We start from the raw sequence: 27,638 nt of genomic DNA on the forward strand, positions 1-27,638 counted from the left end.
AACCAAGTATAATTTAAAATATTTGGTTACAGTTAATTTAGACTAGTTGTGAGGTAAATACTAAGTTTTTCTTGATTACAGAACATGCATCGTGCTCAAAATTTTAATTTACTGACAAAATGATACACAAAATATATTATTTTGAGAACTACAATGTAGAGATTTCATATAGAAATGTCTCTTGAATATTACAAGAAAGAACAAAAAAGTTAGTGACATATATTACTGTACAATACTCAAAGTAGTTAACTAAAACTTTAAGTTGAGTTCAAAATGCACTAACATTCTGTACCTACAGGTTCATTATTGATTTGAACATGAAAATTGAAGAACTATAAACACCATTTGTCTTCTTGAAAATATTTTTGTTTTTCCTGTTTGCTTATTTTTAGAGTTTACATTTTCACATCACTATTAAATACTTTAAACACAAACACAAGTCCAAATGATGAAAAGATTCTTTCAACACTTGCTGAAGAAGTCTGTTCTGTAAACAACTGTTAAATAATGGGGAAAACTTTCTCATTAAATTTATCAATGTCATTCTTTTGACTTTTCCACCATTCGTATGGTGTAAGCTATAATGTGCCTTCATTCTGAAAAAGTAACTCTTGAAGAGGTGAGCTTTTTGACTGAAACTTTAGAATTAATGGAAGAACTGAACTTGATGGATACTTTGACTTTACAAAATCAAATGCTGCTTTTCCTTTCTTCTTCAGTTAAATCCAGTGATGAATTCTTTTCTTTTGGATCCAGCAGTAAGCTAAAAAATGGGCTGGTGTTAGTCATATTATATCTGTTTTTGAATTTTTGTTTCATGTGTTTCTCATTTGTAACTCCAATTTCCATTTGAAGTTTCTTCCACACACGTACTGACTCGGAGATCGTGCAGTTGTTTTCCTGTACTTCATCAAGGGCAGTGGCAATAGGCTTTAAGCATGTCCTCTACTTTCCGCTTTAATAAAAAATTGGAAACTTGTGTTTGCACTGCTTTATCAATACTTTCATGATTTTCTTCACAAATTTTTAACAAAGCCTTTAAGATATGACTCCAAGTAATTTACCATGGTATTCCAGTGCACTTCACTTGTGAGAACAAGTTTTGGGGCACCAGATTTTCTGTAACATGCATTAGCAAAGTGGTTGTTTCTGAAGTACTTTATTACATTTAGCACATGCTCTTTCACATTTGGAAACTGAAAGTAATTTGCTAGCAGATTTAGTACATGTGCTGAGCAACCATAAGTGATGACATCCAAATCTTCGTAATTTTCAAGCAAAAGATGCATTTTTGCAACGTTGGCAGCATTATCTGTAACAACAGAACGAACCTTGCACCTTAAGTCTTCATCTCATATTTTAATGCTGTTAAAAGCCACTTCTGCCAGATAATCAGCAGTGTGAGCATGAACAGATGTGTCAATTCTGTCCACTTAATAAACATCTCCTTCTTTGGTGGTAGCTGTAAGGCATATTATTGGTTCATTATGGACATTTGACCAACCATCAAACCCAAGGCATACAGTTTGATTTTTCAGAATAAGGGAACAAGTTTCCTTTGCTTCTTCATAAATAGTTTCCAATAAAGACCCACTAATTTCTTTTCTGTTTGGAGGGGTGTAACCTGGGCGAAGTTGTTGCACAAGTCGCACAAATTGAGGATGTTCAACACTACAAAAAGCAGTATTTGTTGCAAATATAAAACGAGCTACTTGCTGATCCAAAGACTTCTTCTGCATTGGTGTTGATCTAACTACATATGAATCCAATGTTTCAATTTTTCTCTTCTTGCCCTCAGTGTATTCTGATTTATATCATTAACCCTAGCTTACTTGTGCAGTACGAGAAACTTACCTGAAAAGGAGAGGAGGTGCTCAGATGGCCACATATTTTATTACTAATACACATATTGAAGAAACCATTTGTTATTGTATCATTGCTTCCTCTCTGTTTGTATAGATGAGGTTGTATAATAATTATAAAAGTTGCAAAATAAATAACAAATTAATTAATTTACATAGATCCCATTGCCATCCCATTATAAAATTGTGCACACATATAGTCAATTTATGTCTTCAAAACATATATTTTTTTAAAAAATTAAAAGGGGTCTTTTCGAAATTTTTGAGTTTTATAAAAATTACAAAATTGAAATAGCACAGCTTATTAAAGGCAGAACAGATGACAGCAATTTGAGCTCTCTAGGTAAAATAGTGTTTGATCTACAGCTGTTTAAAGATTTCAAAATGTCGTCAAATTTTGTGATTTTTTGAGTTTTTGAAGTTCAGTAACTCAAAAACTATGAGCCCAAAAATTCTGAAATTTGCCAGTTTTCGTCAACTTTACTGGTACTACCACTGTACCATTGTATTTCTGAGATGTCAAGGTTCAGACCATTGGTTGATTTGACATGGAATGACCCGTTTGGAGCCAAAAACCAAGGTTAGGTTACTTGAACTCTGAGAGACTACTGTGTCTATCTATAATTTCCTGAACATTATTTCAGGAGCAACGTAAACTTGAATGCAAATTAGTTATATATGCTGGGAACATGATCTTAGTTCACCCCCCTTTTTTTAATACAAAGTGTAATACTTGTGTTATTATTTAAAGCCTAATCTGTATAATTTATATGTCCCTGAGATAAAGGGTGTCTCAAGAAGATGGGAAATTTTGAAACTGACGTAGAGAGAAGATAGAAATAGTTGCAAGAGATTTAATTATTGAAATGAATAGCGCAGAGGATGCCATTACATAATTAAATACTGCTGAAGAGATGGATAGGTATATGACTTGAAGATGATGTCCAGTAGGTGATGACAGTTTCTGTGCAACAGGAATCTGGGCTATTTCATCAAGAATCTTTCCAAGTCGACCTGCTACAACTGAAGAATCGCTCAGATTCCGGTGAACATGTTATGTGGAGTTGTGCAGAAATGGTTGGACAAACTGTCATCACGTACTGGACATCATCTTCAAGTCATAAACCTATCCATCTCTTCAGCAGTATTTAATTATGTAATGGCATCCTCTGCACTATTTATTTCCATGATTAAATCTCTTACAACTATTTAGTCTTCTCTACGCCTCCATTCAAAATTTCCTTTTTTGATACACCCTCTATTGTGCCTATTTATAGTGTTATTTATCATCTTGTTTCATTGTTCATTCAGCTCCCCAAGATGACAGTTCCGGCCGTGTTCCAGCTGGCTGGACAAGAAAGGTTGTGCAGAGGCAGTCTGGGAAATCTGCAGGGAAATTTGACGTTTATTATTTCAGGTTGGTGCTTGTGTTTTGTTTCTCTTGGGTATTTAGTATATTTAGCGTAATTGTGGCCACTGGGATGAACAATGATGATGGGACAAAGGTGACGAAAAGACAAACACACTGAAGTATGTTCGAACTGCCAGGGCTCAAACACAGAACTGTTTTTAACGAGATTCTGGGTGAAGGACTCCGAACTTGTGCCACTTGCCATTATTGTATTTTTAAGAAATGGGATTATAGTGTAGGGAAAATAAATTGAAATGATGTTGTTATAATTATTAATTTATTACTGTATTATTACAAGCATATAAACACTATCTTTCATGTAACGTTTCAGGAGAACACCATTATAACTAGGGAACGGAACTTTATGTGCTAAAAAACTCAGAAATATTTATTTTTTATGTGTCATAAATGTTGAAAATATGTGATAAAAACAGGAAAATATGTGACAAAAATAAAAACATTTGGTAACAAAAACAAACTATAACATGCATTTTAAACACCTGAAATTAGTTTCTAAATGATTACCTCTTAGCGAGCTATTTTTTTGGAAGAGTTGCAGTGGATCCCCATAGTTTTTTCCAAATTCTCCATTGTAAATCTGTGACGATTATCTCTAAAAAGCATCTTATATTGTGAGAAAGATCGCTCCGCGTCACAAGAAACAGTTCTTGCATATTTGAAGCATGAAATGTCACTAACGCTGAAGTTTTCCAAAGCTTCCTCTTCCTCTACTTCACTTTCCAAAACACGTGCAATTTGGCACAAAGTTGGTTTTTCCCAAAAAATTCTGTACAAGTTAGGTGGACATATGATCTCAACCAAGTGTTCGCGGACGATTCAAGCTTTCATATGGAATTAGAAGGAATGGACAGGTTTGTTGAGATGTATGCCAATTCGACTTTTAAGGAGGGCTCCATCAACAGTTCTTGCAGAATTCTTCTTTGTCGAGATCATTTACAACAGATACAATTTTTTCAAAGTTCTGGGCATAACATCTGCATCCAACCAAGTGCCCCATTGCGTAACTAGTGTTGCCCACGAGACGAGACTTTGGCCTGTCTCGTCTCGTGGAGCCTCGTGGAAATGCTGTCTCGTCTCGAAAATATTCGTTTGTCTTATGACACATAGTCAATCTCGTCTCGTCTCGAATTTTTAAAAGCCTGTCCCGTCTCGTCCCGTGGACAACACTATGCGTAACTACAGGTGTAGGGGGAAGGGGAACCTCAGGACATTTTTGTTTAAAAATGTCTATTCTTCTAGGCGACTTGATCTAACTTTATTCCCATTTGAAACCAGTTTATCGACATTGTGATAAAGAGCACTTATCTTTTCACATATTCTATGCAACGCATGAGCCACACATTTAACGTGCACCATTTTGGAGTAGCTAACGGCAAGGCCTACTGCATGTAAGCTGCAGCATCTGTCAAGAGAAGAACATTGTCAAATTTTATGCCTTCCGGCCACAATAGCTGCATTGCTTCATTAAAAAGCCTTGCTATCGTTACGTGTAGCCAGCCCCAGCTACTTACAGCTATTTTCTCCCAATAGGATCGTACGCGAGGTGCCAGAAGTCTGCCAGCGAGGTTGTTCAAAGACAAAACAAACCTAGCACTCTCGATATGAAAGAGGTGCGGAGAATAAACATTTTTCCTTCGAGGATTTCGAGGTAGATGAAGTCAATGAGCGATTTTATGTATTTAAAATGAAAATTCGCAAAATATGTATTTACATACGGAAAACTGGAAAATATGTGTTTTTATGTAAAATAAAATTTGCTGTGTTGACATATAAGGCTATGATCAGAATTTTGGCAAAAATGAGGGTCTCTATCTTATCGCAGAAAAAACATTTATTTACCTAAAGTTCCTTTCCCTAATTATAACAATGGAATATATTTAAATGTATTCATTTACTTAAATTTACTGCATTGTTATAACTGTAACATTAATCATACTAAGAGTACGTGTCTGATGAAGGGAGTGTGTGTTCTCCCAAAATGCTACATCAAATATTGTGTTTATATGCTTGTAAGAACCGTAAACTTCAAGAGAAGTAGTTTTACAATGCAAAGGAATGCGTACATACAAGAAAAATTGTAGTGGAGTTGCATTGAAAAACCATTATTTTGGCATTTTCATCTCTACGTAGTGTTATTGTCAAGGGCTTGATGCCCCAAATTAAACATAAAGGAAATAATGAGTGAATTTAAACTGATTGCAACATGTTCCTCAATAATTACAATAAAATAGTTTATAATTTAAAGTGCAGGTAACAAATAATATTTATTTTAAAATGAAATCATGGTGTATTTGTTGAACATCATGTTGAGCATATGTTAAATCTGTTTGTCTCAGAAATTTCTTCTCAAACATCTAATTAATTTAGGAAATTCAATTGTTTTAGTTGACATGATTTGTCAGAGAAGAATCACATGTCTGTACAATGACTGAAACATCATCAATAAACAATTTGGGCTTAGTTTAGTTATTTAAAGAAACTGTGAGTGAATTGGAACGGAATTTGAACTGTTAAGAAGAACTGAAGCTCTGACGAGGTCAAAGTAATTAATTTTGCTGCACAGCTCGTACAGTAGTCTGTGCTTCAACATAGTATTGAATAATATATATTAAAATCAGGACTAAGTTGATTACACTGATTCCAGTGCTTCAACATTATCAAATTAACCCTTTAAGTGGGTTAGAACACACATATCCTTCATGCCTACTTGTTATCTGCAGTGGTTTCTACGGTTATATCTTACCTTGACATTCTCTGACTCACATGTCCTTTGTATGGCAAGCTATGGGTCTACTTCTTTCACTATTGAGTTACCGTATTTAGGCGTGTATAATGCGGGTGCGTGTATAAAGCGCACCCTGAAATTTTGATGGGGAAAAGTGACAAACAATTATATCTTGTATGTAATGTGCAGTACAATCCAGGTTCAGGAAATGGCTTTCTTAGTTGCAGGTCGTAAAACTGGCTATGCCGATCAACAGTCAATCACATCATTCCTATTCAATGAGTCATCTGTTGCTATATGTACCAAGAGGAGAACATTACATTAGAATGTAAAAAATTGTGGTACATGGCCTTTAAACTTTTATAAGTGGTTTTGCTCATTTCCCATTTTTCTAAAAAAAACTTCAAAATATATGCTTTTTCTATGACTGACGAAACATTTATAGGAGGCACATTCAGGACCCTCAAAGTAGCAGTTAGGAGCACAAGATTTCTTCCATTAAGGCGAGGAGGGACATTTTTCCCTAGGTCTTTCTCGCTGCGGAGCTGCCGATCACTGTTGCCAACTTCACTCTTTTGGAGCCAGATCTGACTCTTTTGTGCACTCGTTTGACTGTGAGCTGTGGAACACACCCTCTGCCCCACCATGATGCCACCACTAGCTCTGGCCCATAAAGAACAACCTTTGCCATGAGTGTACATTTTGCACGTGATGTGATATTCATATATAGGCTGCGTCACCCACCCCCTCTTTCCTCCCCAGGTATTTTTATATATAGCGCTGTGGCTAAGGTGAAGATGACAATATTATTATCCAGGAATCCTTTATTTTCGATTTCATATGAACATCATTGGATTATTGAGATGGGTCATGCCGCCATATCTGGGCGGTGAAAACTAAGAATAAATTTAATCACTTTAAAGCTAACGGTAATAGCAGCGCCCCCACCCCTCTGACACCTAAAATTACCCTAGGAGGCACTTTATGCAGCTTTCGTTAATCTAGCTCCTTGAAAGTCATCTTTAGCTCTATTAATGGTGAAATGTAGCTCTTTTATGCACATCAAGTTTGGCAACACTGCGAGGATGGCCGTATGAGGCAAGAAAAATGCATTAGGTTTATGGAACCATTCTTTTATTCGTTCTCTCGGGAATATCAAACATCCAATCACGTAGAAAAGTACATGGACGGAAAAGGACACGTTGAACTATGTCATAGTAGAAGGAAAAGTCGAAACTCCCATTTGATTAGCTGTAATTTGAAGTTGAAATTGATTTCCCATAAGAAAAACATGGGATTCTGTAAATACTTATTAATCATATTTTTCAAACATCGTGTCTAGCTTACTAATCAACTTGAAAAACAGTTTCCACTTGCAACATGGAGAGAAATTCATACTCTCTTGCATAGTAAACCCTTTTCTAAATAGCAGTGCCCAATCCGACGATATTGAAATAAATGCACAACTAGTGCGTAATTATGCCTCCTCGCCTTAAAGCATTTACACACTCCATGTATGTCATATTATTTGGCCAGTAATACATTTTAACTATTTTCTTATCTTTTTTTTTCATACAAAGTACCATAAAAATCAGAACGTTCCTTCTTTGTAATGAGCTTATTTCAACCACATTGCAAATAAGTGTCACCATCTTGAATGAAATACTGTTGCCATATTCAGAAACTGCAGAATTCAAGCTTTACAACGATATATAACATGATAGGGTTCCATAAACATTATAAAATTATTGCGTGTATAATATGCACCACACTTTTTAGAGGCAAAAATTTTGGAAAAAGTGCACATTATACATGAGCAAATACGGTATTTCGCGTTTCTGCCATAAGATGGAGACACTGTCAGCTGTGTTAATTTGCACTTGGAGCTGAGGTGCGTTCGAATTGAGGAGCCGCGTGTGCATTTTTCTTGATTGATTAATTGAATTACGATTGAATTAGGTTATTTTATGTTACTGTTCTGTCACTTGACTAATTACAAGGATGAATAACGATATGATGAAATTGATCAAGGAACACCCACAAAGATCAGGTTGATCCCAGGCTTCTTGTGTTTTTCCATGATTGCTCAAAGCATCCAAAGGAGCTGTCTATTTTCTTTGAGTATAGATGATGCACTTTTGGAGAGTGACGAACAGTTGAAATTTTTAAAATTACCCGCTACAGAAGAGATTTTGCATGTACAAATTACGAACTTAAGGGGTTAAAATTATTTAAGATAGCTGTGTCAGAATATGAGGTATTCCATTGTATTGCATCATTGTTTAAATGTTTCTAGATTCACACCTGAGTTAATTGGAGTATGGAAGTAGCTGTTATTTGCATAATCAGAAAATTCACTTTCAGTTCGCCCTATTTGTGCAGAATTAAGTAAGATAACTTGTGAATTTTGCATAACTCACGTGATACTTGGACTCTGTGAAAGTGTATCTCAATATTTTGAATTCTCTGCACTCTACAAATCTTTAGTTTGTTGCTAATTAAAATCTTATAAAGCCGAGGAAATATTATATAGATAAAATGCGTAAGTGGAAATCGTTAAATATTAAGTGTTAAAATATTTCACTATGAATCATGGGAAATTTTAAAAAAGAAGTATTGAAGTGGTATCTTGCACCACATGTTGTCACATCGTAGTACATCAAATACCTTACCTCAGTTTTCCTCTGAATTTTTTATCTACCAAGTCTCTTATCAGGACAAAAATATTTCCAACAAGACCTTGTTTCAGATAAAAGACTTGATAGAAGATAAGGAAACTGGATCTAAAACCACACCAGGAAAGCTTGAATTGACAATCAGTGCAGCTGCTTCATATCACAGATTTTATGGGAAGTAGGAAATAACTCCCATCAATATGATCTTGGATCTAGTTTTACATAGATATCTAGTACTCCTTTAATTTCCACTGATACTATAACATGATTAGGCTGGAATAATTATTTATTTATTTATTTCAGAAATTGAACGCAACAGGTATATTACCCATTTATGGCGTTCATTATACAATAATTTTGTGATAACATTATTGATTAATTGCACAGATCAATGTAGTATATAGACAGAAAACATTCAACAAACAGAAGTCTTAAGTTCTATCGTAATTTATGTAATTTTAGTATATTCCTTTTCAAAATTGCAGTTGGGCAAAATAAATTCACACTGTTTTCACTTTTGATGGTATCATTAAATGTTTTACACATATTCCAAATTGGGGATGTACCTGGTTGTTAAATTGTGCTCATCACTTATATAAATATTATTATATGTATTGCTATTATACTCGATCCACCAGATGAGTGAATGTCCAGGCCAGAGTGTTGGTTCTATTACGACGTAGGCTGAAGAGTTGCTTTCTTGGTCGTAATTTGCTTGAGGGGATGTACAGTCATGGAAAAAAGTTCTTCCCCATAAGGCTTTAATAGGAGCAAGTAATGCAGGAGGGTAGGCAACACATATTGCACCCTTCGATGATCGGGTGATTTTGCCTGTCTTAACACCGAGAAATGTGTTCCACGCGAAGGTCAACATGACAGGAAAGTAAAGAGGGTCACGTGACTATTGGTTACGTGGAGTGTTGTGCTTCTCCACGTCCCCAGTTCTTGATCCACATTGCAGAAAAAGTAGAGCTGCATGCAATATATGAAAATAGGTTGTTTTCAACTACAAGCTTAATTATGATTTTCCCAATTGTAAATCTATCAGACGTGTCTCCCGATTTAGTCGGGACAGTCTTTTACTTTGAATTCCTGTTTTTTCATAGGCGTAACTTGACGGGAGCAGAAAGGGCATTTGTAACCCCCCCCAAAAAATCAGGTTTCTTAAAGCTGCTAAAACAGGAATTAAATACTATGATTTGACGCGTCCAAAAAAAGTATTATATTGAAAGATTGTTCCCAAATACGTAGATAGCAATTTAATACTTTGAAAGTGTCTCAGATTTGTTTATTATGTTACATCTTAGTGTGGCACAGGTCTACTACAAAAGTGGAATTTCGTAACAGAAATATGAACCCACTCCTTTTATTTCGTAGCCGATTTCATCTTGAAACTGAAATTAAGAATATTAGTTAACAAGGTAAAAAGGTAAAGTGTTCCCCTGTGCATAGCACCACGCCATGAAGGCGTATAGGGGGTGTGGGGGTAACGCCCCACACTTTCTTGATTCGTTCGTGAGTGTGGGTGATGTGATCAGCATCACGCCCCTGACCGCCTTTACCCCCCCAGGGTTTCCCCCAGGTACCCATGTTATTCGACGCTTGGTAGACGCCGGGACCGCTTCCACCGTTAACAAGGTCATTGGTAAACAATAAAAAAATGTGTTAGACCCAATTCTTTAATACCTTATCATAATCTTTATCGCAATTTTAAATTTTGTTGTAAGTCCACTTTATGCAAAAAAAAGGTAAAGTTCTCACCTGTGCTTAGCGCTACGCCATGAAGGCGTATAGGGGGTGTGGGGGTAACGCCCCACACTTTCTTGATTCGTTCGTGAGTGGGGGTGATGTGATCAGCATCACGCCGCCCCATACTTTCTTGATTCGTTCGTGAGTGGGGGGTGATGTGATCAGCATCACGCCCCTGACCGCCTTTACCCCCAGGGTTTCCCCCAGGTATCCACGTCATTCGACGCTGGGTGGGCGCCGGGGTCGCTTCCAACGTTAGAAAAGTTCCCGGGCTTGAACCGGCCGGGGATCGAACCCGGGGCCTATAGCATGGTAGTCAGACGCGTTACCGACTGAGTCACCGACACAGATAGACTAATCTGAACTGCATACAGTTTAAAGTGGGATCCGAACCACTATGTGCGATCACCTGGTATCGTACCCGAGACCCCTTGATTACAAGGCCTTACCACTACGCGATCAGTGAGGCGCACACAATCTTTGTATTGCGACCTTTTTAAACCTATATGTATCATATAAGAGGTTGTTTAACGTTGCTATGCCTCTATGGATTATATATAGCCAGTATTCGAGCACATAGCGTCAGGTTTCATAGAATATAAGCTTCTCTTGCATGTTTATGGTTTCCTGTCTGCAGTAGAAAAACTGGCAGGTTCCCGTAGCTTTTCTTTCAATAGTCTTCCAATGGTTGCATATCATATCACTCAAATTTGATTCATTCGTTGCGAACACAATCCCCGATGGCGAAGTGGGATCGTGGGCGCCTTGTAATTAAGGGATCCCGGGTTCGATACTCGGTGGAGGAACATAGTGGTTCGGATCCCCCTTTAAACTGTAGGTCCATTCACGATTAGCCTAACAGGACATAAAGTGAACTTAAGACACCAAATCAAGCAACCAACACAATCCCGTTATTGTCCAGATTATCGAATCCAGAGCCTTCGTCGCCAATAACATAAGCAGGAAGACAACATGAAATAACCGAACAGAAACAGAACCTAAAACCTACATCGGATAGATTGGATTAAGTCGACGATACAGCACGGGTTCTGAAATGAAACAGAATACGAAAGTTGAGGGACCTCTATACGCACCCACTTTTCCTCCACTCAATGGGGAAGATATCCTTCTAGCTGAGAAGCCTTTACGTAGGAGTGCCCTGAGGGAACTTCAAGGCCGGTGGAATGACTTCAGGGAATCTCACCCTGACGTCATTCCTCCCGCTTTCCTTACAACCCTTGGCGAGGAGGGAGGAGAAAGGAAAGAGGGGGAGGAAACACTGCTTTTCAGGCGCGGTGATTCCGTGCCCAGGGTAAGCTCCTTCTTGTGAGAGTCCACCGGTCGCACTCTCAACCTTGAGAGCCTTTTCCGTTCCCTCCGCTCAACTAGGGAAAACATACCCGGTAGAGTGCGAAGAACAGGAAAACTGAATAACATGGGCAAACCAATTCTACGCTAATTTTCACTTTACATTTGCTTCTGTCTTGCTGATTTCTGTTACTTGAACATAAATTTATCAAAAGGGAAAAGCTTAAATATTGAAGATGAAGCAAACTGAATTAAAATTCAAGGTTTAAGCAATTAAAGCACCTATTTGCTGACTCCCCCCATCCTTGTATTTACAAAAATAGTGATTGTTTCTCCTCTCTAATCTTCAAAAGCAGCGAGAATACTTATCTCACGGAACTGAATATTTTTTTAAAGGGAAACCCCCCTCCCCGAAATCCTACAAATATCTAATTTAAAAAGTGTATAGTGGTAATTCATTTTACTTCATTAGCAGGATTAAACACTTTGCTTAATACGTTGTAATAATCTGAGATTCATCTTCAGGACTTCTAACCCCACTGTTTCAAATTTATGTGGCGGCTGATAATAAGGGATGATCCCCATCCCGAAATAAAATTCTGACTCTGACCTGCAATGATTTGAACTTTTAAAAACCTGTCAATTCGAGCTCGGAAAGGGATTTTTTTTATTATTCATAGGGAATTTCATTCTGAGCCAGGAACACAACAACAGAAGTTTGGCGCGTGAAACTGAATGCGTGTAGTCGTTGGCTTCGTGCTGTGCTTCATGTTTATTATTTATTTAGGTGTTAGTGTTTGTCGTGATAGTGCTGTGTTAAAGGGTAATGGATGTGATACAAGATTTGCTGGTGAAACCTTTTGGAACAAGATCTTTTCAGGAGAAGTTGCAAATTGTTAATACAGGTAGGCCAGTGTCATCGCTTGAACTTATTTCTACACACAAAGACAAAATCGGGAATATGTGAGGCATTTTCGCAAGCAAATTATGACAAAACACCATGGTTGACAGGAAGTATAAGTGTTAATAAGCTTTGCATTTTTGTTCGCCGTGCTTACTTTTCGGGGCTGAAAAGAATGTATGGACGCTTGACTGTAATCTTTGCAACACTTGTGCCAAACATGAAAAATCCAAAAGTCACATAACTTCCTTTGTTAAGCTGCAATCTTTCGCCCAGACACGTATTGACGTGCAACTGGACAAACAGCGTGCTTTGGATGTAGTACAGCACAAGTAATCGGGTCCTGGAGTAAGTTGAATTTTGCACTTAAATTAATATTGCGGGTTTTTATTTCACTAGTGCACGTCTTTCATTTTTATATTTCACAGGCTGTTTTTTTTATAGCTTTATAATACTGTCTTGTTTTATTATTTGAAATTCTACGCGTATAGTAAACTGCAATAACGAGAATTAATTGATTGTGATCGTAGCAATAAGACAAACATTCCGACACAATATTCCTAAATCCAATATGGAGCGTGACATAAATTGCACGGAAACTTTTGGAGTTTGAGGATCAAAAGGTCGGAGATTACCCACTCGTTAGAACCAGCATACGCCACTGTCTACGTGCAATGACGGGACCAAAACATACGTCAGATAGCTGTGTTCCTCCTTATTTCGTACGCCATTGATAACTGGAACACGTGACCTCGTCTTTGCTAGAGCACAAGCCTGCTTGCTTGCCACCACCCTTTAGTTCAGTGACCTTCGCCCGTAGTCAGCAAGAGTGAATGACTCACCAGATACTTGTTGTCTGTGAGGCTACACAAGAATAGATATTTCGTTAGTGGCTGTAAGTATTGTTTCATCTGCAGTTATATCAGTTAACATTTCAATAGTTTCCTAATGGTTACGTTAGTGATAAACATGTAAATTAGTTCTCGAGAGTGAACGTTTTATCTATTTGAACGGGGGATTTTTATAGAGCCTGCATGTATTATTTTTTCCTGAAACAAGAAGAAATTCGAAGACGCAAAAAGAGTTGTATAAGAGTAGTTAACAAAAGGAAAAAAGAAGAAGAAAACGAAAATGTAAATGTTGAAATAAATTATGGTAGAGATCGAGTGAATAACATTTTGTCATGGGGCCTCCTCGATGGAGTAGTGATAACGTCGTCGCCTTGTAATCAGTGGATCCCGGGTTTGATACACGATGGATGCACATAGTGGTTAGTATCCCACTTTAAACTGAAGGTCGAGTCCAGATTAGCATATCTGTGCACCAAACCAAAACTAAGAAAGAAATTGTCACAGTGTAAGAAAATTTCATGTTCAACCAGATACGAAACAAAAGGGAATAATATATTGCAGGTTGGAGTTCACATCTGTAGCATCTAACCAGCACAATTATGAATTGCAACATATCGTATGAGATCCATTTTTATTATACATGTATGATAATATAAGAGAAGTAGAGGAAAGAGAAAACCAAGAGAAACACGGACGCCTTCTCCAGAATTTCAAATCTCGTTACATAAGGTTCTGGGTTGGAGTCCCGAACAGGCATGACTTTCTTGTTCTTGCCCTTTTATCTGCTTCATTTCATCATAATTCATCGTTATGGTTTACCTGCAGGGGAAGAATAATGACAATAATTGCCAATACAAAGCCAATGACAAACAGAACAACTCGATTACGGAGGTGCCAAGAAGAAACGAGACTTGACAGTTTCTCCGTCTCTCGGTTTGTCGAATTGAAAATTGCTCTCCCGTTCTCGGTCTCGACTAGTTAAATATAGAAATCGAAAATGTATGTGAATGAATATACATGTATTTTATATATTCCGGTTTTGTAGGAGATTTCGTGAGAGATGAAATAAGTACTCTTCCATCGTATTTATTTTTATAATTTTTATTCCCTGTTCGATGATCGCGACGATAAGGACGAGTGACCATTACACGAAATTGATGACGAAATAGTCAAACACCCCCGACAAGGACGGTACTCAAAACCGGGAACTTTGGCGACGATATCGAATGTCAATCACTTAATGAGCTTGACCACCGAGCCTGCTTAATGTTGTTTCTCTCAGGAAATTCGTAATAACTGTCAATATCCCACATTCACTATCATTTTCTTCATAATTTATCTTATTGTTGTGATTAACCTGAATTCAAAGAATTAGTTGAAAGGCAAAAATGCAAGATTGAATGTCTCTGATGTTACTTCGTGCCGAATAATATGACGTGGTATTATGATATGAATTTATTAATCATATAATATGCCTATTCATTCCATTGATTGATCCCAATTGAGCACACAAAATATGCTATAATGTCCACTCCATGGAGGAGTGGTTAGCACAGCGCGCTACGATGCCATGGGTCCCTGGTTAGAATCTCGACTTGGGCGTGGGTGTCCTTGGTAAGTGTCCCTTCATCAATTTCATCATAGCATCACTCATCTTCATCGTCGCTATTTGCCAAAAGTGAAAGAATAGCAAATCTAAATAACAAACATCCAATCAAATCGAACATCTCTACCGATTTAATTCTATACGGTACCGAATTCCCACTTTATTACTGCATCTTAAGTCATTTTACAGCATCTCAATTGTTTTCCGATTCGAAAACATTTGGAATGTTGTCTTGTGCAGTTGATTGTGCATTGTTTCGTTGTTTGGATTGTTTAATTAACGTCGCATTAATTAGTTTTAGACCAATCGTGACGGGGGAAGCAAGAGCACAAAGAAAGCGAAAAAGACAAGGAAGAGACCACGGCTTTCTTTAAAGATAGCATCCCGTGAATACAACTCAAGTGACTGCAGAATATTATGAATAAAATTTATTTCGCTTTTTCCTTTTATTTCTGTTTCAGTTATTTTACTTCGCTTTTCTTCTACCACTCGCGTTACTCGTGTCGGTGAGGAAGAATTATAAACTCGTGAAATGGACGATGGTACAAAAAAATATATGCCTCTCCCACGGTTCGAAACTGTCAGTACAAAATATTGTCTTATATTTAAAATTTACGGGCAAATATGGTTTGTCAGGTAGCAATTTTCGCTTATCTCTTTCTCAAGGGGTTCCATTGCCTCTCTGATGTCGTAGTAGTAACGTCTTCGCCATGTAATGAAAGGCTTCCGAATTCAATACCAAGTAGAGAGGCTTTGGTTCGAATCCCATTTTAATCTGTAGGTCCAGTGCATGAACTAGACTTAAACAATTAACGTGTGGCATGTGGTCTGTGATGAGAACCATCATTTCAGCGAACCTTCTTGACAATGACTCTAATATCACTTGATAGAATAGTATTTCCTTACGAGTAGCTCTTGTCAAGAAACCAGTTCCTGAAATTTTCTTCTGGAGGCATCGTAGCACCCAGCTGTTTGTTGTGGCTGGGGCACGAGTCATGTGACTCATGCTATCAAAGCTCAATCCTTCCCGAGAAGTCAGAATCACCAGGCAAACTTAAGCGAATATTTTGTTATTTGGGTTGCATAAACAACAGGCTTTAAGACGTTACGAAATTCTACGTCCCGTGGCCCAGGTATTTTTTTCTCAGACTGTACAGGGTGGCTCAAAAAGTCACTCAACAACCCCGATACAAGGCCACTGCAGCATGCAACATGGAAATGGTGATGACCAATCGTTATCAGGCCAAGGGGGAACCACATTGACGCCACACGCACGGTCGGTGGCCATCTTGATGTCCGCCATCTTGAATTCAACTTCAGAATTTTAAATGGGAAGGGGGTAATATGAAATATCAAATCAGGCTAGAATTTCACGAGAAATGCAATGGTGAAGGTTTTTTCAACGTATCTTTAACCAGTAAAAAGTTATGACCGAATTCTTGTACCAATTTGCTCCTTTTTGAGGTGTTAGAAAAATAACTTAAAATTTGTTTCGTGCATCGGTAACACATCGAGATCAAAGTGATGTCTAGGGATAGAAGTTTCCATGCCATTGCACATGGTTTTAATCGGATACATCCACGAAGAGCTGCGCATTATGAATGGTTGTCACAAACAATTTGCAGTGTGACGCTTCCATTGAATTAAAAGTCCTTCACAGTGACAAGGCTAATGTTTATGTTTGTAAGGAAGTTCATAAACAGAATATTGGACCCTTGTCATCTGATAACTAACTTTGGACAGATCAAAGCTGAATGGTTAGTGCTGGTAACTTAATGGTGTGGAACATGATTGGTTAGTCAATTTTCCATCAACAGAACCTTCAAATGCTTAGGGCTACTTGGATTTGTTAAATAAATAGGTGTTTTCATCCTTGCTTATGGAAAAAGGTACTTTTTACAGAGTTTTTTTCAATAGGGAAGAACACCAGAACACTATGGGAACGTTGTGAAACAGTCTCTGTCCAAAGTTAGTTATCAGCTGACAAGGGTCCAATATTCTGTTTATGAACTTTCTTAGGAACATAAACATTAGCCTTGTCACTGTGAAGGACTTTTAATTCAATGGAAGCGTCACACTGTAAATTGTTTGCGACAACCATTCATAACGCACAGCTCTTCGTGGATGTATCCGATTAAAATGTGTCCAATGGCATGCAAACTTCTCTCCCTACACATCACTTTGATCTCGATGCGTTAAACAAATTTGAAGGCAGTTTTCTAACACCTCAAAAAGGAGCAAATTGGTACAAGAATTCAGTCATAAGTTTTTACTGGTTAAAGATACGTTGAAAAAACCTTCACCATTGCATTTCTCATGAAATTCTAGCCTAATTTGATATATCATATCACCCCCTTCCCATTTAAAATTCTGAAGTTAAATTCAAGATGGCCGCCGACCGTGCGGGTGGCGTCAATGTGGTTCCCCCTTGGCCTGGCAACAATTGGTCATCACCATTTCCACGTTGTGCGCTGCAGTGGCCTTGTACCGAGGGTGTTAAGTGACTTATTGAGCCACCCTGTAGAAGTTGAGCTGTGACAGGGTGAAAGGAGCTTCAATGAGATCATTTAATATTTTGTGGAGGAAAATGAGCTGATGCATGGTATGTCTGTTGTTGAGAGTTGTAAGGTTAAAATATCTGAGAAGGCTCTCGCAGGATTCCAATTGAGGGTAAATAGCATCGAGTTTGTACTTTAGGTGTCTTTTAAGAATGTACTGTGAATTTGTTCTATTTTGTTTATATCTTGCTGGGTTTGAGGGTGCCACACTATGCTTGCGTATTCAATTTTCGCTCTAACTTAAACATTATAGAGCATCATTAAGCTTCTGAGATTTTTGAACTCTTTGCATGTATGCATTATAAATCTCAGAAGTCTGTAAGCCTCGTTTGTTATGAAGCTAACGTGCCTGTGAAATGTAAGTTTAGAATCAAACAGAACTCCTAGATCTTTGATTGTTTCTACCCGTTTTAATTTTTGTTTATTTATGCAATATTCGTATATTATTGATGTAGTGTTTCGAGTATATGACATTTGGTAACATTTTTCGCTATTTAAGATTAGTTTGTTGCTTTCGCACCATTGCACAAGACTGTTATGTCTGCTTGTACGACTGTTTATGTCTGCTTGTAAGACTGTTTATGTCTGCTTGTAAGACTGTTTATGTCTGCTTGTAAGACTGTTTATGTCCACTTGTAAGACTGTTTATGTCCACTTGTAAGACTGTTTATGTCCACTTGTAAGACTGTTTATTTCCACTTGTAACTCTGTGCAGTCACTGTAACTGCAAATTCTTTTGTATATTTTTAAATCGTCCGCAAAAAGTAATTTACCTGATTGATTCAGATTTTCATGAAGATCATATATGTACATGAGAAAGAATAAGGAACCAAGGTTAGAGCCTTAGGGAACTCCAGATGTAGCTTCAAATTCATCGGAAGTATTGCCCTGAAACGTGACGTACTGTTTGCAGTTTGTTAAGTAGGATTGACACAAGTATAACATCGGATTCGATAGATTGTATGATTTCACTTTTTTCTATTAAGATTCTATGGTTTACGGTATCAAACGCTTTCGAAAAATCTGTATATATTACATCTACTTGAGCTCCACTATCCATCGTGGTTGTGATAAAATGAGTGATTTCTGATAGGTTGGTACAGACAGACTTTTTACTTAAGAAACCATGCTGATAAGAAGAGATCACTGCTCGTATGTGATAAGAAATATGCTTGTAAAGAATTTGCTCTAAGAGCTTGGCAGGTGCTGCCACGACTGCTTTCGGTCTGTAATTCTCTACACCTTTTTGCTTATTTGTTTTTGGTATCGGGGTAATTTTTGCTAATTTCCAAATATCTGGAAGTGGAGAGCACAAGATTGAACACCGTGTATTTGAGTATCTCACTGCATCTTTTAAGCATGTAAGGTGGAATTTTATCGGAACCAATAGATTTTTTCGGTTTAAGTTTTTTTTATGGCATCTTCGATTTCTTTAAGACTAATATCTGATGGGTTTAGTTTATCGATTTCACTGTAAGATTGATTATTCAGCTGGTACACCGATTGAAAATATTTAACAAACGCTGTTGTTACTTCTAGAGTGTCAGAAAGTACTTTACCTTGTTATTGAAAAGGTCTGCTTTTTGGTTTTTCTTATTTTTGGCTTAGCTGAAAATGAGATTAGGGGTATGTAGTATGTTATACTCTGTGCTTGAAATATAATGCGTATATGTTCTTTGAATTAATATTAATATTTGGTTTTTCTTATTTTTGGCTTAGCTGAAAATGAGATTAGGGGTATGAAGTATGTTATACTCTGTGCTTGAAATATAATGCGTATATGTTCTTTGAATTAATATTAATATTAGTGTATTTCTTCAGATCATTCCAATTTACAGCTCTCATAAGATTATACATTTTTTAAAAATCTGCATTCCTAAAGTTATAGTTATATTCTGCTTGAATTAAATTTCTTATGATAGATTTATATTTAGTCATGGAAATGTCAATATTTAAAGCTGGGTGATGAATTTCTTCTGGCATGAGAGTATGACCGCCTACCTATTCTCGTAGCACTTCTGGCAACTGGAGAATCGCAGGGGACCAACTTCCTTACTTGGATTTTTACCTTTCAGGCTTAAACCACATACGCTAACTCATGAAAAATGTCAAAAAACAAGTCTGGTGTTAGTAAATTCAGATTTTTATTAATTTTTACATGCAAACATGCTTGAAATTTGTTAGAAAACAATCCGATTCACATGCATCGCAAAAACTTACAGCCACCGCTTCCATTAAGCTAAGCCACAGAATATCTCCACCCTCCTATTCCTCTATTTTATACAATGCGATTGCCAATATGACTTTTCTTCGCAGCGCTGTCAAAGTTATAATTTGTACAGCGTGATTATTTTTATATACAACATTTTCAACTAGAGAACTTATGATCTGTCATAAATTCCCCGGGGTTGGGAAATTTGACTTTCTTACTGAGAATCAAGAAGAAATGTCAAATACTTCGTGCATTACTAAAATTATGACATTGTCTACATGCAAGAAGTTAGTTACAAAACAAACACCACATAAACAAAGATATAACATGTAAGATTATGACAAAATATCAGATTCATATATTAAATAACTTAACATGCATAAACACAAAACAGAATACAATATGTACAGTGTGTATGCATAATCGCAGAACCAAATTTGTACAATTTTCAAGCATAAACACAAAACAACACAAGTGCAGTTTACATGCATCAGTAAAAAAAAAGAAAACACATCATGTACAATTTGCATGCAGAGATAAAATCATCACATATGCATCTTGCATACATAAATAAGCATAAATTAGCAGGCATACATTTAAAACATGCAATAGATAATGTATGCACAAACTCCACATATTACAAATATGGTACCACTAAAATTTACAATTGTTATCATGCTCTCATTAAATATAGTTACACAGCATCATACAACTGCTCCAAACCTAACTCATGAAGTTGCAAATCGTTACGCATGCTTAAAAGTTTGTTTATCCAAAGTTTTTGTTTGTCCAATGAACAATGCCAAACTTTGATATTTTTTACGGAAATATTTGCAATGTCTTTTCCAGTATTGCAGCATATGACTTTCACTGTGTTATCATCATGAATTTGCATACAGACAAAAGGACCTTGGTATAAATTACAATATTTTTTTATAATGCAAGTGATAGTGTCACTTTGAGGATGCAGTTTTATGAAGATAAGATCACCTTGCTTTACTGGATTTTTTGTTGCTTGTTTTTCATGCTGTTTTATAATATGTTTTTGTCTCTTATTGAAACTACATGTTTCTGCCATAAGCAGCTTATTTTTCCACATCTCTACATCAGGAATGCGATCCGTTAGTACTTTTTTACAGATATATTGAGGTTCAATATTTAGCCTGAGTTCTATAGGAGCATAACCTGTACTGGAACAAATTGAATTATTTAACAGATGTAAAATGGCAGCAACATGGCTAGACCATTGCTTATGTTTACCATTGCAAAATATATGCATCAGTCTATTTATTTCCTGGTGACATCTCTCCACTAAGTTAGCACTTGGATGATAACTGGGTATGTAAAAAATTTTTACATTGAGAGCATGCATACCTTTTGTAAAATGTTCTGCACGAAATTGTGGACCATTGTCACATATAATGATTGTTGGTATTCCCAAATGGATGAAGTAAGAATGTGTTAGTTTTCTAGTTACGATGGAAGCTGTACTATTGCCAATAGGATATGCCACAAGATAACGGCAGCAGAATCTAATACTGTTAGTAAATATTTTTCACCTTTGGAAGAACGTATGAATGGACCTTGTAAATCAATAAATAATATTTCACCTGGTTTTGAGGGTTTATGCATGATTTCCAGATACTTAGGAGGATGTTTATCTGGTTTATTTTTCATGCAAATTTCACAATCAGTGATGTAAGATTTTGTGTCTCTTTTCATATGAGGCCAGTAAAATATTTGGTAAATTTTACCGAGTGTCTTGTCTGTACCAAAATGACCACCTTGATCATGATACTTGTGCAGTAAAAGATTTACTAATGATTGAGGCACGCATATTCTTATCCGGTTTGGATTGTGAAAATCTTTGATGGTAAGTAGATCATTGTGAATAAGGTATATATTCTTCCAGTTTCGATGTTTGCTCTGTTGTGAACTTTCACAACCAGCGAGAACAGATTTAACACCACTGCAATATGGATCACTATTTTGTTCATTAACAAAATTGTTTTTATCACATATTAATGACTCATCAAGATACTCAAAGTTATTCATGAATATGAGTTCATTATCACGGTCATTAAAAGATCGGCTCAACAGGTCTGCCAAGAGGTTTTCTTTACCTCTACAATATTCGACATGGAATGAGTACTGTTGTATTTGAATAAACCATCTAGTCAGCCTATTGTTCCAAGTGTGTGCAGATTCTAACCACGTGAGGGATTTATGATCTGTGATAACAGTAAATTTTCTACCTAACAACAGTGATTTAAATTTGTCCTGTGTAAAGAGTATTGCTAACACTTCTACTTCAGTGGACGTATATGATTTCTCAAAAGGTTTCAAAATTCTTGACACGAATCCAATCGGACACAAGTTGTTGTCTACCAGTTGAAAACAATATCCTGCAATGCCTATATTTGATCCATCAGTTTGAACAAAGAATGGTTTGTTCAAATCTGGATGGTAAAGCATTGTTTCTGCAATAATGGACTGTTTCAACAACTCAAAGGAGCATTGTGCACTTTCATCCCATTCCCACTTTTTGCTTTTTTCAATAACTGGTACAAGGGATGTGCCATGATGGCATAATCTTTAACATATTTTGATAGCCAATTGAAACTTCCCAAGACTTTCTGCAGTTGCTTGATATTGCAAGGGACAGGTAAGTCTTTTATGGCTTGAACATACTTGGGAGATTTCTCATAACCCTGTGCACTGATAGAATGCCCTAAAAATTCCACCTTGACTTGACAAAACCTACATTTGTCCAGTCTCAGTGTCATGTTGGCATCTTGTAACTTGTCAAAAATAAGTCTTAAGTGAAAAAGATGTTGTTCGAAAGACGTGCTTTTGACAATTACGTCGTCTACATAACATACTGTAAAAGATTCCGTACCTTCCAAGGTTCGTGTCAGAGCATTAATGAAAGCAGACGTTCCATTGATTGATCCGAACACTACCCTTGTGAACTGGTAAAGTTTTCCCTGAAAACTGAAATCAGTATACTTTCTTGCTTTGGGGTGTAAGGGGACCTGCCAGAAAGCATTAACCAAATCTAGGGAGGACAAACATTGACATCCATGGAAACTCATTAAGAGTTCATTTATGTTCATAGGATGTAATTGCTCAAGCTTGACATGTTTGTTGATATTTCTTTGATCTAAGCAGAGACAAATGCCTCCTCCGGGCTTGACTACAACTAGGAGAGGACATAGGTACTCTGATTCAGAATATTCAATAATGCCTAAGTTGAACATTTGTTCTATTTGCCTGCCAACTTCATCCCTATATGCTAATGGTATTGGATAGTTTTTGTTAACTATTGGTGTGGAAGTATCCAGTTCTATTGTGTGTGTATACTTGTTACAGAGACCTGGTAATTCAGAAAACAATGTTTTATATTGTTTTAACAACTGAACTAAAGCTATCCTTTGTGACTCATTTAAATGTTCACACTCTTTAACCCTTCTCCACAAGTCTTCATCAGAAGGATGAGAGGATGACCGTGGGGATATGTTAGATACAGAAGGTCTGAAATCTAACTCTTCTTCCGGACAACTTTCATTTGAGACAGCGATAAATTTGGAGAATTTGCTTCCTTCGCTCGATTCCAAGAGTAAGCCTCGCTGGACAAAGTCTAAAGTACTATCAATATTGTATAGGACATCTAAACCGAGAATAATGTCTACTTTTAAATGTCTGACTACCAGGAATTTAATGTAAAAGGAAAGTCCACAAATTTCCACGTTCAAATTAGTGGAACCTATTAGTTTGTCTTTCCTTTTCCCTGTATAATCAACTAATTTAATTCCCGTAACTGGCAATAGCCGTGGTTTAGAAGCCTGAGTACAAATAGACTTCCACAGGGTTTCCGAGAGAACACTGACCTCAGCGCCACTATCGAGTAAAGAAGTATATTCCTTATTGTTTATTCTTACTTTTATGTGAGCAGAAGGTTTACGCTTGCTATTAGTATTTATGGGTTGCTTACAATTTTTAATTTCTGCACTGTAATCTATTTCATCACATTCACTTAAGTTTATAAAATGAATAGCAGGATTTATCACATCACTCACATCACCTGCTTTTTGACATGAGCTCGTAACTAGTTTAATGAGTTAAACTGGTGTATGTCTGCCTGGACTGTGATTTCATTTTGATTGACATCATTGAACAGACCTTTTTGTTTCAAGAAATCAAAAACTACATTCATCCCAGACTTTGACCAATGAATTAAATCAATTCGGCCATTCCTTGGATTTCCTAAGTGTTTTTCAAATAGATCCAATTTTATACTGGAATCTGCATTCAAAAACAGATGACTAATATTCACTACAATGAGATTCTCATCATTCCCCAACTCCATTAGAAAATTATTCCACTGACTCCACTTACTCCACAAATCAGGATTGTCAGCAGTTAACAACTTTGGGATTGGTGGTAATGTGAGTAATATTAACTGATTCGTTAAAGGTAATAACTTGTGTATTAAACCTTTGAGGTCACTTTTCATTTTGTGTAGCTCTGTATATCTCAAAAAATCATTGGTGCCAATAAGCAACATCACTTTATTACCAACTTTGGTATCTGGACAGATCTTTTGAGATAGGTTGGAAATAGTTTGGCCGCTAGTACATAACCCTATGTTCCGTTTACCTAGTGAATCATATGAAACAGTGTAGTTTGCCAAGGTTTCTGCTACGCGGAATCATGGAATCACCTAGCAAATGAACATTATTGTACAAGGGTTCAATGGCCTGTGCTTCGGTATTTGTTTTGACTGAATTGTAAAATTTTTTGTGTGTGTGATTAAGATTACTAGAGTTGGGTTGTTGCAAAGGAGGATTAGCAGGTACACTCATGACACCTCCCTCTCGACATGAGCGACTTACTCGTTTCCCGAAAAAGTAGACTTATTAGCATTGGTGACTACATTTCTTTTCGAGTTACGCTGTGTGCTGGAATGATCAACAACCTCGCACTTGAGTTTGTCACCTCTGTCTTTAGACTGATCAGTACATTTAGTTTGAATAACTGCTACGTTTCTATTACTATCAAAGTTTTTAGTTCTACTGTTAAATACTGCCTGTGGCCTTTCACGTAATGAAGTTTTGCTAAGGGCTTCGGAATTTTCTATTACCGTGATGGCTTCACTCAGCTCTGTAACAGGTTTCATAATGAAAATTTCCTTGATTTTGAAAGGCATCAAAGTAGCAATTTGAGCTAGCCTTTGTGCTTCGTCAGTGGTAGGTTGAACAATATGCAAAATTTTCCATTGGTCCATGAAAAATGTTAGCAGTGACCCATGAACAGACTTTTGATACTGGGAATTCAAGATTTTGGTGAGCATCGTTGTTTTCCAATTAGAATTTTGATAATGATTCAGAAACTGAATCTTGAATGATTGGTAATCTGAAAATTTTTGCTTTGAGATCTTGTACCATTGCTTAGCATCCTTTGTTAGCAGCGTTGGCACATAAGTCATAAAATCTGTTTCTGCTATTTGAAATAACTCGAAATTCTCTTCGACATCATCTAAGAATTCAGATGGGATTAGTTCACTAGAAACTCCAGAGAATTTCGGAAACCTATTTAATTGATCTGACTTCAAGAAATTTCTTTTAGTAACATGTGAGGAAACTTGATTTTCTTTGCACCTAGAAACACTCTTACTTGTTCCATTAGGGAAAAGTGTTGTTACACTATCATTATTATTCACATTTACTAAGGGAGACTTTTTCCTAGACCTATTCTTTTTTCTACTCTTAAGCCCAGATGAATGACAGCTAATTGTGCTGGGTGAACTATCTGAATCACTTTCCCGAAACCTGTGTAGCAGTTGGTAGTAGTTGAATTCTGTAGAACTTTAACTTGTTGAGCAACACCTGACAAAACGGGCAACACTGTATTGTTCACAATACCCACTAAATGTTCTACCTCATGGGAAACATTACCATTTTGTAATTCACTAGTTTCGATGGGAATATTTTCACTTGTATGGGATTTACCAGCAATAAAATTAAACCATTCTTCAGCTTCTGATGGCTCTTCAGTAGATTCCTGGTGATCTACAGGTGAAAATGCAGGCTTCTTTTTGACAGACTCTGGTACTTGTACTTGACGATGACACCATACAGTCTTGGCTTGATTGTTTTCTATTTCTTCCAGTTCAAAAAGTTTGTTTTTCACAACCACCAGTTCCTGATGCAATTCATCCTTTTCTTCTATCAATTTTCTCACTTCCATGTCAACTTTATGGGTTTCACTCCTAACCTTCTCATTCCTAGAGTGCGCGTCAAATCTCCTGCATATGACCTTGAACGACTGAACAGCACCAGCGAATCACGGACGTGCAGCATTGCCTAGTTCAGAAGCTGTTTCACCTCGCTACTAAATCGTGTACCTGGCGCTCGGATATAAATAGATTATTTCAAGTGTCAGTAGTTCAACAGATGGAAAGATAATGAATTTGCGAGTATGTACGAAAAACAAGCGTGATTGTAGCTTATACCGTTCCCTCTGTAGAAGCAATGTTATTATAAACGTATTTGCATTGTATCCTTTTTGCTCTCCCTTCGTTCCTGTTGCATTCTGAAACTTTCCGATTAGCTAAGGGAACAGGGCACGTTCGTTCCCAGTGATGGCAGAAGAAGTTGACGAAGAGGATACCGTCATTGTTCGTTTTTTTTTCATGTGTTTAGTGGGTGTGTGCAGCATGTCGTTGAGTAAACCAAGTGGTAGTGATGGCGAGAGAAGAGGGAAAAATACAGTGTTGTACGAAGCCAGGCACGACAGGTGATTTTTCAGGTGTACATTTTTTTTAAAAAAAAAAAAGTGTTCGAGTGACGAACAAAGAAGTAAAATTGACTTTAAGAAGTGCCAGGATCTAACAGCTCAAGCGTGTGGTGTGAATCAAGCTACCGTTTCTCGGATATGTTCGGGGGCAAAACAATGTGGATCGGGGCCTGCTCCAATGTTTCAATAACCTAGACTAGAAAGCACATTAATATACCGAAAAGAACGACAAATTTAGATGACTTTGAAAAAAGACGTAGTTCGTAGAACAGTCTTTGAACTTTACGATCGTGGCGAATTTTCTACTACCAAAAAGATAACGTACTCTTTACGGGACAAAATATCTTACAAAGGCTCTACAACTTCCACCTTGAGAATATTGAAAGAATTATGCAGTCCCTAATCAGGTATGTTCTTTTCTCCCATTATGTTTATTATATGTTATATTATCTAATGTTCCGTGACAAGGCGTTTCGCTCGACCACGCTGTCTCTTTCCGTGTGAGATTTCGACATGGCACCGCTGCAGTGCGCTGCTATTGGCTATCGCCATATGCAGGAGATTTGACGCGCACTATAGAAATGCATTCTTGCCTGTATAGGGACACATCTTTCTGCATGACATTCAGTCGAATGTTCAGATCAGCTCTTATATTTTTTTCTAGATTCTTTAGATCACTCTTAAATTCTGCTTTCACTTGTCCTAACTCCTGTTTAAGTTCCTCTTGTGACTTCGAGATAGCTCGTAATTCAGCCAATATTTGCACCATATTTCTTATTTTTCACGTAAAACCACTTAAATTCACTTTGCACCAAACAAGAACTAGTTGAACACTATCACAATCGTGGAATCACATATTTCGTTTTTGGAAACTAGTTGCGATGATAATGTAAAATATTTCACATTATAATCTTTAGACGAATAATCTTTGAGACAGTGTACTGAGTCTCATAAAATCTTT

At 36.9% G+C, this 27,638-nt stretch overlaps 1 protein-coding gene across 2 annotated transcripts in view; it reads left to right on the plus strand.

The window, feature by feature from the left end:
- LOC145993979 (uncharacterized) overlaps nt 1-27,638 on the plus strand; it is an 89,676-nt gene that overhangs the window by 18,233 nt on the left and 43,805 nt on the right. For both annotated transcript variants that reach the window (XM_083130004.1, XM_083130006.1), the window contains exon 3: nt 3,174-3,279. In XM_083130004.1, coding sequence (XP_082986130.1) covers nt 3,174-3,279 — 106 coding nt within the window. The remainder of the gene's footprint in view (nt 1-3,173; nt 3,280-27,638) is intronic.

Source organism: Lepisma saccharinum, chromosome 10 (genome assembly GCF_977018435.1).
Source record: "Lepisma saccharinum chromosome 10, izLepSacc3.1, whole genome shotgun sequence".
Classification (NCBI taxonomy): domain Eukaryota; kingdom Metazoa; phylum Arthropoda; class Insecta; order Zygentoma; family Lepismatidae; genus Lepisma; species Lepisma saccharinum.